Genomic DNA, 13361 nt, shown 5'->3' on the forward strand with positions numbered 1-13361 from the left:
CCCTTCAGTCTGATATTATGTCCTGTGGTTCTAGTTTTCCTAATAGTGGAAACATCCTCTCCACATCCACTCTATCCAGGCCTCTCAGTTTCCTGTAAGTTTCAATAAAATTCCCCCCTCATCCTTCTAAACTGCAACGAGTACAGACCCAGAGTCCTCACCCGTTCCTCATATGACAAGCTCTTCATTCCAGGAATCATTCTTGTGAACCTCTTCTGGACCCTTTCCAAGGCCAGCACATCCTTCCTTAGATACGGGCCGCAAAACTGCTCACAATACTCCAAATTGTGTCTGACCAGAGCCTTATACAGACTCAGAAGTACATCCCTGCTCTTGTATTCTCGCCCTCTCGACATGAATGCTAACATTGCATTTGCCTTCCTAACTGCCGACTGAACCTGCACGTTAACCTTTAGAGAATCTTGAACAAGAACTCCCAAGTACTTTTGTGCTTCTGGTTTCCTAAGCATTTCCCCATTTAGAAAATAGTTTTTGCTTCCATTTCTCCTTCCAAAGTACATAACCTCACACTTTTCCACATTGTATTCCATCTGCCACTTCTTTGCCCACTATCCGAGCAGTCCAAGTCCTTCTGCAGCTCCCTTGCTTCCTCAATACTACCTGTCCCTCACCATATCAGGCCTCTGAAGGGTACAAAAATGCAGGTAGTCAAGTTGGTGTTTTACAACTTGGATGTTCGAGCCTACTTATTTGATTCAGGGATTTGCGCAGATGAAAATACACACAAAATAATCCAAATGCATGTGAAAAATATAAATTAACCCATTAATTATGATTGTGAATAATTGCAATTGTGGAAGGTAACAAATTTCACACAGTAATATAACAGATCCCAAAGAATATATTTATTGCCTAAAACTTAAGTTCCTTAAGGTTTATGTGGCATTCCTGTTGACTCCTAGTATTGCTGTTTTAAAGAACATAAAGAAAATGTGCTTTAAGTCTGCACAAGCAGCTCGCCAGATAAGATTAGTGATGAGAGCCAACAAGCCAGCAGCTGCTAACAGTGCTAAGCAGTCGTTCAAATCACTGGCAGCACAATAAAGCAGCATCACGATTTGTATTAGGCTTTGCCTCACCAAAGTGTCAATCAGTTCACCTCTCAGGAGATTGCAAAATGATGTGGTCACACAAGCAATATTCGAGCATCCAATTCGTAGAACACGGAGCTTTTGTTATTACAGCCCCAGGTCACATCATGATATGGCTAAATACTGGGCTGAAACAGATGGAGGTATCCACCTACAGGGAAACCAGTGATGCTGAGCCCAAATGAATATGTAGAGCAGACTTGGCATTTGTAACAGTTGGGTAGGGTTATATGGTACAGCATCCCTTATACGTCAAGACAGCTGTGGTGCTGTTTTAAGATCCTAGCATTGGATAATTATTCTGTTTGTTGTATAAGTTTCTTCCATCTATGTTTTGCTTCTTATATGGTTGACACAAGGACCATAAATTACCGCTGGAGTAGTTTGCCCCAATCTCTCAGTAGCAATTCTTCCATTCTTCTTCCCTCTTGAAATAAATACAGTACAGAGTTTTGCATTAAAGTGAAGGCATGATAATATTTCCAAAGGAAACAGACATTATCTGCATCGTTCTGTGATTGTGATCATGTACATTCTGATACAGGGAATAAAATTCTTCACATCTGCAGCATGGTATCACACGTGGATAGCACTGTGGCTTCACAGCGCCAGGGTCCCAGGTTCGATTCCCCGCTGGGTCACTGTCTGTGCAGAGTTTGCACGTTCTCCCCGTGTCTGCGTGGGTTTCCTCCGGGTGTTCTGGTTTCCTCTCACAGTCCAAAGACATGCAGGTTAGGTGGATTGGCCGTGACAAATTGCCCTTAGCGACCAAAAAGGTTAGGACGGGTTATTGGGTTACGGGGATAGGGTGGAAGTGAGGGCTTAAGTGGGTCAGTGCAGACTCAATGGGCCGAATGGCCTCCTTCTACACTGTAAGTTCTATGTTCTATCTGATGTGGGTCATATCTAAAGGTTTAGGTTGGCTACGGAAAAGGACAAAGAACAATCCAGAGTAAGAATAATTAACTGTGAGTATACCAACTACAGTGGGGTAAGAACAAATCTGGACCAAATAAAGTAGAATCAAAGATAAAAGCAAATTGCTGCGGATGCTGGAATCTGAAACAAAAATCAGAAAATTCTGGACAATCTCAGCAGGTCTGACAGCATTTGTGGAGAGAAAACGGAGCTAACGTTTCACATTTGGGTGACTCTTTGTCAAAGCCTCTGACAAAGCTCTCATCCAGACTCAAAACGTCAGCTCCCTTTTCTCTCCACAGATGCTGTCAGACTTGCTGAGATTGTCCAGTATTTTCTGAAATTAGAATCCAAGATTGGCAGGAAAAACAGTGGTTGAACAATAGGTTACCTTCAAAGAAGAGAGAGTTCAGGAACAATCAAGGTATATTTCTTCAAAAGGGAAAGGTGAAAGGTAAGGTAAACAAACCCAGAGCACCCTGGTTGACAAAAGGGATGGAAATTAAGATAAAGAAGAAAAAGTGTTCTTAGGACAAATAAAAAATACAATTGAGAAGTAGGCTGAATATAAAAAGTTCAGAGGGGAGGTGAAAAAGCAAATAAGAGAAGCAAAGAGGGAGCATGAAAAGACTTTAGCAGCCAACATAAAAGGGAATCCCAGTCTTCATTAAGCATACAGATAATAAAAGGTGGTAAAGGGAGGTGTATGGCTGATTCAGGAACCAAAAGGTGATTTACACATGGAGGCAAGAGCTTAGTTGAATATTACGGTAGCACAGTGGTTAGCACTGTTGCTTCACAGTGCCAGGGTCCCAAGTTCGATTCCCAGCTTGGGTCACTGTCTGTGCGGAGTCTGCACGTTCTCCCCGTGTCTGCGTGGGTTTCCTCTGGGTGCTCCGGTTTCCTCCCACAAGTACGAAAGACATGCTTGTTAGGTGAATTGGACATTCTGAATTCTCCCTCCGTGTACCTGAACAGGCGCTGGAGTGTGGCGACTAGGGGATTTTCACAGTAACTTCATTGCAGTGTTAATGTAATCCTACTTGTGACACTAATAAAGATTATTATTATTAAATGAATACATTGCATCTGTCTTTACCAAGGAAGAAGATGCTACCCAGGCCATGGTGAAAGGCACTAGAAGGGTTGAAAATTAATGAGGAGGCGGTATTGGATAGGCTGTTTTTACATAAAGTTGATTAGGCACCAGGACCAGATGAGATGCTTCCAAGGATACCAAAGGAAGTGAAAGTGGAAATTGTGGAGCACAAGCCATAATGTTTCAGTTTTCCATAGACTTAGATTGGTGCCAGAAGACTGAAAAATTGCAAACATATATCCTTGCTCACAAAAGGACAGAAAGATAAGCTCAGAAATTACAACCAGTCAGATTAAGTTTGTGATTGGTAAGCCTCTACAAACAATATTTGGGACAAAATGAATAGCCACATTGACTAATGGTGCTGAATTCTCCGCCGTCGGGATTCTCCATTTTGCCGGCAGCCCGGGGGTTTTCCGACGGCATGGGGCTGCCCCACAATGGGAAACGCCATTGACCAGCCGATGTAACAGAGCATCCCGCTGGCGGGGTGAAACAGAAATGTGGTGCAGCAGGACAGAAAATCCAGCGCATGGTAAATTAAGGAAACCCAGCATGGATTTCTGAAAGGAAAATTATGTTTAACCAACATATAGAACATAGAACATTACAGCGCAGTACATGCCCTTCGGCCCTCGATGTTGCGCTGACCTGTGAAACCACTCTAAAGCCCATCTACACTGTTCCCTTATTGTCCATACGTCTATCCAATGACCATTTGAATGCCCTTAGTGTTAGCAAGTCCACTACTGTTGCAGGAAGGGCATTCCACGCCCTTACTACTCTCTGAGTAAAGAACCTACCTCTGACATCTGTCCTATATCTATCTCCCCTCAATTTAAATCTATGTCCCCTCGTGCTAGACATCAGCATCCGAGGAAAAAGGCTCTCATTGTCCTCTCCATCTACTCCTCTGATCATCTTGTATACTTCAATTAAGTCACCTCTTAACCTTCTTCTCTCTAACGAAAACAGCCTCAAGTCCCTCAGCCTTTCCTCATAAGGTCTTCCCTCCATACCAGGCAATATTCTGGTAAATCTCCTCTGTACCCTTTCCAATGCTTCCACATCCTTCCTATAAGGTGGCGACCAGAATTGCACGCAATACTCCAAATGCGGCCGCACCAGAGTTTTGTACAGCTGCAACATGACCTCATGGCTCCGCCAGAATCTTACCATTAGCCCAGTACTCTGTCTTCCTGTTATTCTTTCCAAAATGAATCACCTCACACTTTTCTGCATTAAACTCCATTTGCCACCTCTCAGCCCAGCACTGCAGCTGCAGCTATGTCCCTCTGTAACTTGTAACATCCTTCCGCACTGTCCACAACTCCACCGACTTTAGTGTCATCTGCAAATTTACTCACCCATCCTTCTACGCCCTCCTCCAGGTCATTTATAAAAATGACAAACAGCAGTGGCCCCAAAACAGATCCTTGTGGTACACCACTAGTAACTGGACTCCAGTCTGAACATTTGCCATCAACCACCACCCTTTGTCTTCTTCCAGCTAGCCAATTTCTGATCCAAACTGCTAAATCACCCTGAATCCCATGCCTCCGTATTTTCTGCAGTAGCCTACCGTGGGGAACCTTATCAAACGCTTTACTGAAATCTATATACACCACATCAACTGCTTTACCCTCATCCACCTGTTTGGTCACCTTCTCAAAGAACTCAATAAGGTTTGTGAGGCACGACCTACCCTTCACAAAACCGTGTTGACTATCTCTAATCAAATTATTCCTTTCCAGATGATTATACATCCTATCTCTTATAAACTTTACCAAGACTTTGCCCACAACAGAAGTAAGGCTCACTGGTCTATAGATACCAGGGTTGTCTCTACTCCCCTTCTTGAACAAGGGGGCAACATTTGCTATCCTCCAGTCTTCTGGCACTATTCCTGTAGACAAAGATGACTTAAAGATCAAAGCCAAAGGCTCAGCAATCTCCTCCCTTGCTTCCCAGAGAATCCTAGGATAAATCCCATCCGGCCCAAGGGATTTATCTATTTTCACACTTTCCAGAATTCCTAACACCTCCTCCTTATGAACCTCAAGCCCTTCTAGTCTAGTAGCCTGAATCTCAGTATTCTCCTCGACAACATTGTCTTTTTCCTGAGGGAATACTGATGAAAAATATTCATTTAGCACCTCTCCTATCTCCTCGGACTCCACGCACAACTTCCCACTACTGTCCTTGACTGGCCCTACTCTTACCCTAGTCATTCTTTTATTCCTGACATATCTCTAGAAAGCTTTAGGGATATCCTTGATCCTACCTGCCAAAGACTTCTCATGTCCCCTCCTGGCTCTTCTTAGCTCTCTCTTTAGGTCCTTCCTAGCTAACTTGCAACTCTCGAGTGCCCTAACTGAACCTTCATGTCTCATCTTTACATAAGCCTCCTTCTTCCTCTTGATAAGTGTTTCGACTGCTTTCGTAAACCACGGTTCCCTCGCTCGACCACTTCCTCCCTGTCTGACAGGTACATATTTATCAAGGACACGCAGTAGCTGTTCCTTGAACAAGCTCCACATTTCCATTGTGCCCATCCCCTGCAGTTTTCCTCTCCATCCGATGCATCCTAAGTCTTGCTTCATCTCATCATAATTGCCTTTCCCCCAGATATAACTCTTGCCCTGCGGTATATACCTATCCCTTTCCATCACTAAAGTAAATGTAATCGAATTGTGGTCACTATCACCAAAGTGCTCACCTATCTCCAAATCTAACACCTGTCCTGGTTCATTACCCAGTACGAAATCCAATATGACCTTGCCTCTCATTGGCTTAGCTACATACTGTGTCAGGAAACCCTCCTGCACACATTGGACAAAAACGGACCCATCTAATGTACTCGAACTATAGCACTTCCAGTCAATATTTGGAAAGTTAAAGTCCCCCATAACAACTACCCTGTTGCTTTCACTCCTATCCAGAATCATCTTTGCAATCCTTTCCTCTACATCTCTGGAACTTTTCGGAGGCCTATAGAAAACCCCTAACAGGGTGACCTCTCCTTTCCTGTTTCTAATCTCAGCCCATACTACCTCAGTAGACGAGTCCTCATCAAACATCCTTTCTGCCACTGTAATACTGTCCTTGACTAACAATGCCACCCCGCCCCCTCTTTTACCACCTTCCCTGAGCTTACTGAAATATCTAAACCCCGGCACCTGCAACAACCATTCCTGTCCCTGCTCTAAACTTGATATGGAGTTTGTTGTAGAGGTAACAGAGAGGGTAGATGAGGGTACTGATGTTGATGTGGTGTATATGGACTTCCAAAAAGCATCTGATATAGTGCCGCATAGCAGACTTGTAAATCAAGTTATAGCTCATGGAATGAAAGGGACAGTAGCAGCATGGATATGAAATTGACTGAGTGACAGGAAACAGAGGGCAGTGGTTATTGGATGTTTTTTGGGGGGCTGGAGCAATGTTTGTGGCAGAGTTCCCCTGTGAAGTTTTTATATTCAGCCTAGCTCTTAATTGTATTTTTTTATCTGTCTTTGCTTTTCATGATGCATATTAATGATCTAGACCTTGGTGTACAGAGTACAATTTTAAAGTTTGCAGGTTATGCAAAACTTGGATGCTATGTGAACTGTGCAGAAAATAGAGTAGAATTTGAAAAGGGCATAGACAAGTTGATGGAATTGGTGGAGAAGTGGCAGATAAAGTTCAATGTGAAGAAATGTTAAGTGATTAATTTTGGTGGGAAGAAACTGGAGGGACAAATGAAGGTCTCAACTCTAAAGAGGATGCAGGAGAGGAGGGACCTGGATGTAAATGTACTTTAAGTCATTGACAGGTTGAGAGAGGCGTTAATAAAGAATACAATATCCTCGGCTTCATTAATAGGGGCATAGTGTATAAGAGCATGGGTTATGATAAACTTGTAGTTCGGCCTCGGGTGGAGAAGTTTGCCTCCTTCTGGGTACTGTGATTTCAGAAGGATTTGAAGGATTGGAGAGGGTGCAGAAATGATTCACGAGAATGGTTCCAGAGATTAGAAACTTAAGTTAAGAAGATAGATTGCACAAGCAAATATTTTCCTGACAGAAAAGAAGCCTGAGAGGAGATTTGACAGAGATATTCAAAGTCCTGCGGCCGTGACAATGCTTTTTTTAATACATTTGTGGGATGTGGGTGATGCGGACAAGGCGAGCATTTATTATCCATCCCCAATCGCCCTTGAGAAGGTGGTGGTGAGCTGCTTTCTTGAACCACTGCAACCCATGTGGTGTAGGTATACCGAAGGTACTGTTAGGGAGGGAGTTCCAGGATTTTGACCCAGTCACATTGAAGGAACAGCAATGTATTTACAAGTCAGGGTGGTGTGTGGCTTGGAGGGGAACTTCCAGGTGGTGGTGTTCCCAGGTGTCTGCTGCCCTTGTCCTTCTAGGTGGGTGGCCATGAGTTTGGAAGGTAGACGGGGAGAAATAGTTCCTACTCATGAGTGGATCAAGATCGAGGAGGCACAGATTTAAAGTAACTGACAAAAGAAGCAAAAGCAATATGAAATAAAGCTTTTTCACAATGCAAATGACTAGGCTCTGGAATACATTGCCTGAGTGTGGAAGCAGATTCAGCTGAGGCATTCAGAAGGAAATTAGACTTTGACCTGAAAAGGAAGAATGTGCAAGATTGCGGGGTGACGGCCTGGGAGAATGACACAAAGTGAATTGCTCGACGCGATGGGCTGAATGGCTTCCTTCTGCATTGTAAATATTCTGTGATTCAGTACCCGAGGACATAGGTAAATTCAATGAACACTCGAGAATCTTGAAAACATCATTAGTATATAAAATTATTACCCTTTCCACTGGGTGTAAGTGATTAAGTTATTGGCACTGCTGATTAAGGCATTTTGTGGCCTCCTTAAAATATCTGTGGACAGCAAAGTGGCTGGCAGTGACAATGGCACCAGTGTTACACCTGAAAATGTCAATAGATCAAAGTTAAGTGCTGAGTTGCCTTTGGCAGCCACGGATATAGTTGTTTGATTGTGCCCAAGGTATTCATGAGCAAGGTGGCACAATGCTGTCACACTAATTCTTACGTACATGCATTAGACCTGATATGTTATTTTTCAGCAGGATCTGGCATTGTGCCTTATATGCACCTGGCATGATGGGTGGACCTCTCTATCCCCGCCAATCCTCCTCTGCCAATAGCAGTCAGAGTACAGCTCAGAAACCAATACTTACACGATACAAAAAAAGTGTAATTTGCAGCTCAAAGATGCCACAGTTCACCTATAAAAATCAGCAAGCCAAGTGAAGCTTATGGATACGATAGCTAGTAATTCATTGCATAGGCAATAAAGCAGTATTTCAGTACTTTCTGCGTAATTGTTTATGTTATCAATGCTAACCTAATCAACATCTTCAGTTCCACAATCCACTTTCTCGGAACAGCAATTTGGTAACATGTGAAACTTGTGTGGGAGCTCTATGCTACTGAGATTACTTCCCGAGCACCCTCAACTAGTGCAGCTAATATTTGGAATGCTGACTGCAGTTAAGAGGCTTATCTCCCTCGAGAATATGACTTATAGGGTAGAATTTTAAGGGTGGCAAGTGATCGGTGTTCTCCATCCTGAGAGCCGGTGCCTAACGGCAACTCTGGGGGAGAGAATCTTGTCCATTCAATTTTACGTCCCTCTCTCCTTCCCACATCAAACCCAGTCTTGAGTGGGATGTAAAAAGCTGCCTATGCTGCTGTTGCCTTTTAAAAACAACCTGTATAATATCCCCAAACTCAGTTTGAATTCTCATAGGTCAAGCCAATGAATGATGATTCCTGACCACCTAAAACCGAACTACAAGAATGTAAAGCTCAAAATAAAGTGTGAACAAATAAGACAAGGATGTATCTGGAAAACATTAGATTCAACTTTTCAAAGCTCATGAATATTGTTTTCTGCAATATATTTAAAACTGGCACATGATCAGCAAAGTGCTGCACCATTTGCTATGGCGAAAGGCTACATTACTATACACACCTTGTAATGACATAAGGTGCGAAGCACAGTATAAAGGTACCAATGAAAGTACTGATCTTCTTTGTTGCCCGCTGTCTTCGCCGCTTTTGCTCTTCTAGGCAGCGTTGTCTCACACTGCAAAGGAATATAGGTGAGCAATTATGTATGATATTCCATGAAGTCAGAAGCATTTGCTGGTAAAATCACAGAAGTAAAAATGAGTTTGTTTTTCAGACTCTTAGTCCGAAGCTGGTTCTAAAAGGATTACTATACACTGTGCTATAAAACAAGAAAGACCACAGAGATGGAGAGGTATGCAATTTCTAAGTAGTCCAGTTGCTATCACTATTGAAAGTGGTCAACTCCAGGCAACTTGCAACTATCACAAGAAATGTATTGTTTTAAATTGGGCAAAATTGCTTCAAGTATGTTTTCCTGTGTATCACCACAGCTGTCAGATATACAGATAACATTTTACAGATTACGCTAATCATTTTATAGGAACAGTAAGGGCAATGAGAACTGAACTTACTTGACATTTTATTATTAATCATCACAAATATGTCTTTAATTGGAACAAAATTATATGCATATATCAGGAATCCTCACAAGCAATGTAATATGTATATTATGTGAAACATTATTTTGGTAATCTAATATATTTATGACAAATATGACCATATTAATAATTATATGTTTGAGCAAACATTAAAAATGGTGTGCACTAAATTTAGTTCTTCCCTACTTTGTACAGGAATAATACAATCTGATAAAGAATAGATAGAAATGGCAATATTATTCAATGTGGTTCCAGGAAAAGAGTTCTTTTTAAATGTTATTGAACCTAATAAATGTTGAAAAATGTGAACGATTCCAACTGTTTACAAGCTATTTCACTAATTTCATCCAAATTGATTTCAACTGTGACTGAGGGGGAAACAGATTTTGCAGTGGCATATGTTTACTTCATTTCCGAGGTTTCAGCAGATAGGTTATCTGCAGAAGCATTTGTCAAAAGTTTCTTTTTAATTAATTAATTAATTGATTAATAATCTCTGTTGTCACAAGTAGGCTTACATTAACATTGCAATGAAGTTACTGTGAAAAGTCCCTAGTCGCCACATTCCGGCGCCTGTTCGGGTGCATAGAGGGAGAATTCAGAATGTCCAATTCACTTAACAGCACGTCTTTTGGGACTTTTCCCCAGGTCTCATCCTTGCATAGCATGACCTCACCACAACATGTGATGAATATATTACTACTGAATCATGTCTTGCACCAATTGTGACTTGGTTCAACATACTACTCGTGCTCTGTTTTTTTTATTGCATGATGAGAATTCAGCTTGTAGCAGACTGCAGCATACTCAGCCATTGATTTGTCCCAAGGCAGAACAACCTATCTTACACAAGGACATTACAAATTATTGAGTTGATCAGTTTTTTAAAACTGTGTTACATTGCTCTGAAATATAAAAATTACAATCTTGGGTCTCAAATATAAGCTGACAACACCCAGCTCTATCTCACGACCAACTTTCTCAACTCCTCGGCCGATCTCTCTGCTTATAGTAGATGCAAAATTACTGACCAAGCTCTTGGCTGCTAGGATTGAGGACTGTGTGCCGGATGTTATTATGGAAGATCAAACCAGATTCGTCAAGGGCAGGCAGTTGGTGGCCAACCTAAGAAGGCTGCTGAATGTAATCATGATGCCCCCCGGAGAGTAGGGAGGCAGAGGTAGTTGTGGCAATGGATGCCGAGAAGGCTTTCGACCGGGTTGAGTGGGACTATTTATGGGAGGTACTGAGATGATTTGGGTTCGGGGAGGGCTTTATCGACTGGGTTAGGCTGCTGTAACAGGCTCCGGAGGCTAGTGTAAGGATGAATAGGATGACGTCTGACTATTTTAGACGGTAGCGAAAGACAAGGCAGAGATGCCCCCTCTCCCCACTGCTGACTTCATGGAATATCATACATAATTGCTCACCTATATGTTTGCTCAAACATATAATTATTAATATGGTCATATTGCGCTAGCAATAGAGGCGCTGGCAATTGCCCTGAGAGCTTCTAGGGGTTGGAAGGGGCTGGTATGGGGGGAGTGGAACACAGAGTTTCGCTGACGACCTGCTCTTATACATCACGGATCCAGTGGCTGGGATGGATGAAATCATAGGAATCCTGAGGGAATTCGGTCGGTTCTCGGGGTATAAACTGAACATGGCAAAAAGTGAGTTGTTTGTAGTCCAGGCGAGGGACCAGGCGGGTCGGCTAAGGGGGCTGCCGTTTAGGTTATTAGGGGACAGTTTTAGATACTTAGGGATACAGGTGGTGCGGAATAGGGTTGGCTGCACAAGTTGGACTTATCTCGGTTGGTGGAGCAAATGAGGGTCGATTTCCGGAGGTGGGATGCGCTCCCACTGACACTAGCGGGGAGAGTGCAGACGGTTAAAATGACGATCCTCCCGAGATTCCTGTTCGTATTCCAGTGTCTCCCCATTATCATTCCACGGTCCTTTTTTAGGGTCAATAAAATGATTATGGGATTTGTGTGGGCGGGAAAGTCCCCGTGGGTGAGGAGATTGATGCTCGAGAGGAACTGAGGTGAAGGGCGGCTCGCGCTGCCAAACTTTAGTAATTACTACTGGGCGGCCAACATAGCTTTGATAAGGAAGTGGATGGTGGGTGCGGGGTCGGTTTGTGGGCGGATGGAGGCAGCTTTGTGCAGGGGGACCAGTTTGGCAGCCCTAGTTACTGTGCCCCTGTCGCTCCCGCCGGCACGGTACTCCACCAGCCCGATAGTGGTGGCGACTTTGCGGATCTGGGGCCAATGGAGAAGGCATGTGGGGGGAATGGGAGCATCGGTTTGGTCCCCAATTTGAGACAATCACCGGTTTGCCCCGGGGAATATGGACGGTGGGTTCCGAACATGGTGAGGACTGGGATTGAGAGGATGGGGGATCTGTTCTTAGAAGGGAGCTTCCCGAGCATGAGGGCGCTGGAGGAGAAATTTGGGCCGTCGAGAGGGAATGATTTCAGGTACTTGCAGGTGCGGAACTTTCTACGCAGACAGATTCCATCCTTCCCACGCCTGCCACTTATGGGGATCCAGGACAGGGTAGTGTCCAGAAGATGGGTGGGGGAGGCGAGGGTCTCGGATATATATAAAGAACTTATGGGGGCAGAGGAGACGCAGACCGATGAGTTGAAGCTTAAGTGGGAAGAGTAGCTCGGAGGTGAGATAGAAGAGGTGCTTACGGGCGGAGGCGTTCAGTAGGGTTAACGCGACCACAACATGAGCTAGGCTCAGCCTGATCCAATTCAAGGTCGTCCACTGGGCCCATATGACAGTGGCCCGGATGAGTAAATTCTTTGGACTGGAGGACATGTGCGCCAGATGTGCGGGAGGACCAGCGAACCATGTCCACATGTTCTGGTCATGTCCAAAACTCAGGGGGTACTGGCAGGGGTTCGCGGATGTTATGTCCCGGGTACTGAAAACAAGGGTGGTGATGAGTCCAGGGGTGGCAATTTGGGGGGTTTCAGCGGACCCAGGAGTCCAGGAGGAGAGAGAGGCTGACGTTTTGGCCTTTGCTTCCCTGGTAGCCGGCGACAAATTCTGCTGGCATGGAGGGACTCAAAGCCCCCGAAGTCGGAGACCTGGCTATCGGATATGGCGAGCTTCCTCGGCCTGGAGAAAATTAAGTTCGCTCTGAGAGGGTCACTGTCAGGGTTCGCCCGGAGGTGGCAACCATTTATCGACTTTGTCGCGGAAAATTAATCGTCAGCGGGTGGGTGGGGGGGGGGGGTTAGGGAAACGTAGATTAGGGGGTTAGTTAGGCGGGTCCTTGTGGGAGGAGAGCTGGTTTTTGCACTATGTTGATTGTTCTTTGCACACTGTTTTGTATTGTTGATGTTTACTATGCCAAAATGCCTCAATAAAATTGTTTATCAAAAAAAAAATGTTCTCAACTCCTCCCCTGCCACTGATTCAACATACTTCTTATTGGACATCTAGTAATAGATGAGCATAAACTTCCTCCAATTACATTTTGGGAAAATCTAAATCACTGTCATCAATCCTGCCATCAACTCCATTCCCTTGTGCACCCCCGCCCCACCCCCCAACTCCATCTCTCTTTTTGGCCAAATTCTGAGGTTGAACCAGACTGTTTGCAACTTCAGCATTCTATTTGAACTCTGTGCTGAACCTCTGACCCCCATATAATCGCTGTCAC

The 13361-nt window shown here is 44.0% G+C and overlaps 1 protein-coding gene across 1 annotated transcript in view; it reads right to left on the reverse strand.

Annotated features, from left to right (window-relative positions):
• The window catches only part of LOC140392439 (G-protein coupled receptor 26-like), a 40105-nt gene that overhangs the window by 17640 nt on the left and 9104 nt on the right, over positions 1 to 13361 (reverse strand). Inside the window, exon 2 of the mRNA XM_072477697.1 lies at positions 9143 to 9256. Within this exon, the coding sequence (XP_072333798.1) occupies positions 9143 to 9256 (114 nt within the window). The remainder of the gene's footprint in view (positions 1 to 9142; positions 9257 to 13361) is intronic.

Source organism: Scyliorhinus torazame, chromosome 16 (genome assembly GCF_047496885.1).
Source record: "Scyliorhinus torazame isolate Kashiwa2021f chromosome 16, sScyTor2.1, whole genome shotgun sequence".
Lineage (NCBI taxonomy): Eukaryota > Metazoa > Chordata > Chondrichthyes > Carcharhiniformes > Scyliorhinidae > Scyliorhinus > Scyliorhinus torazame.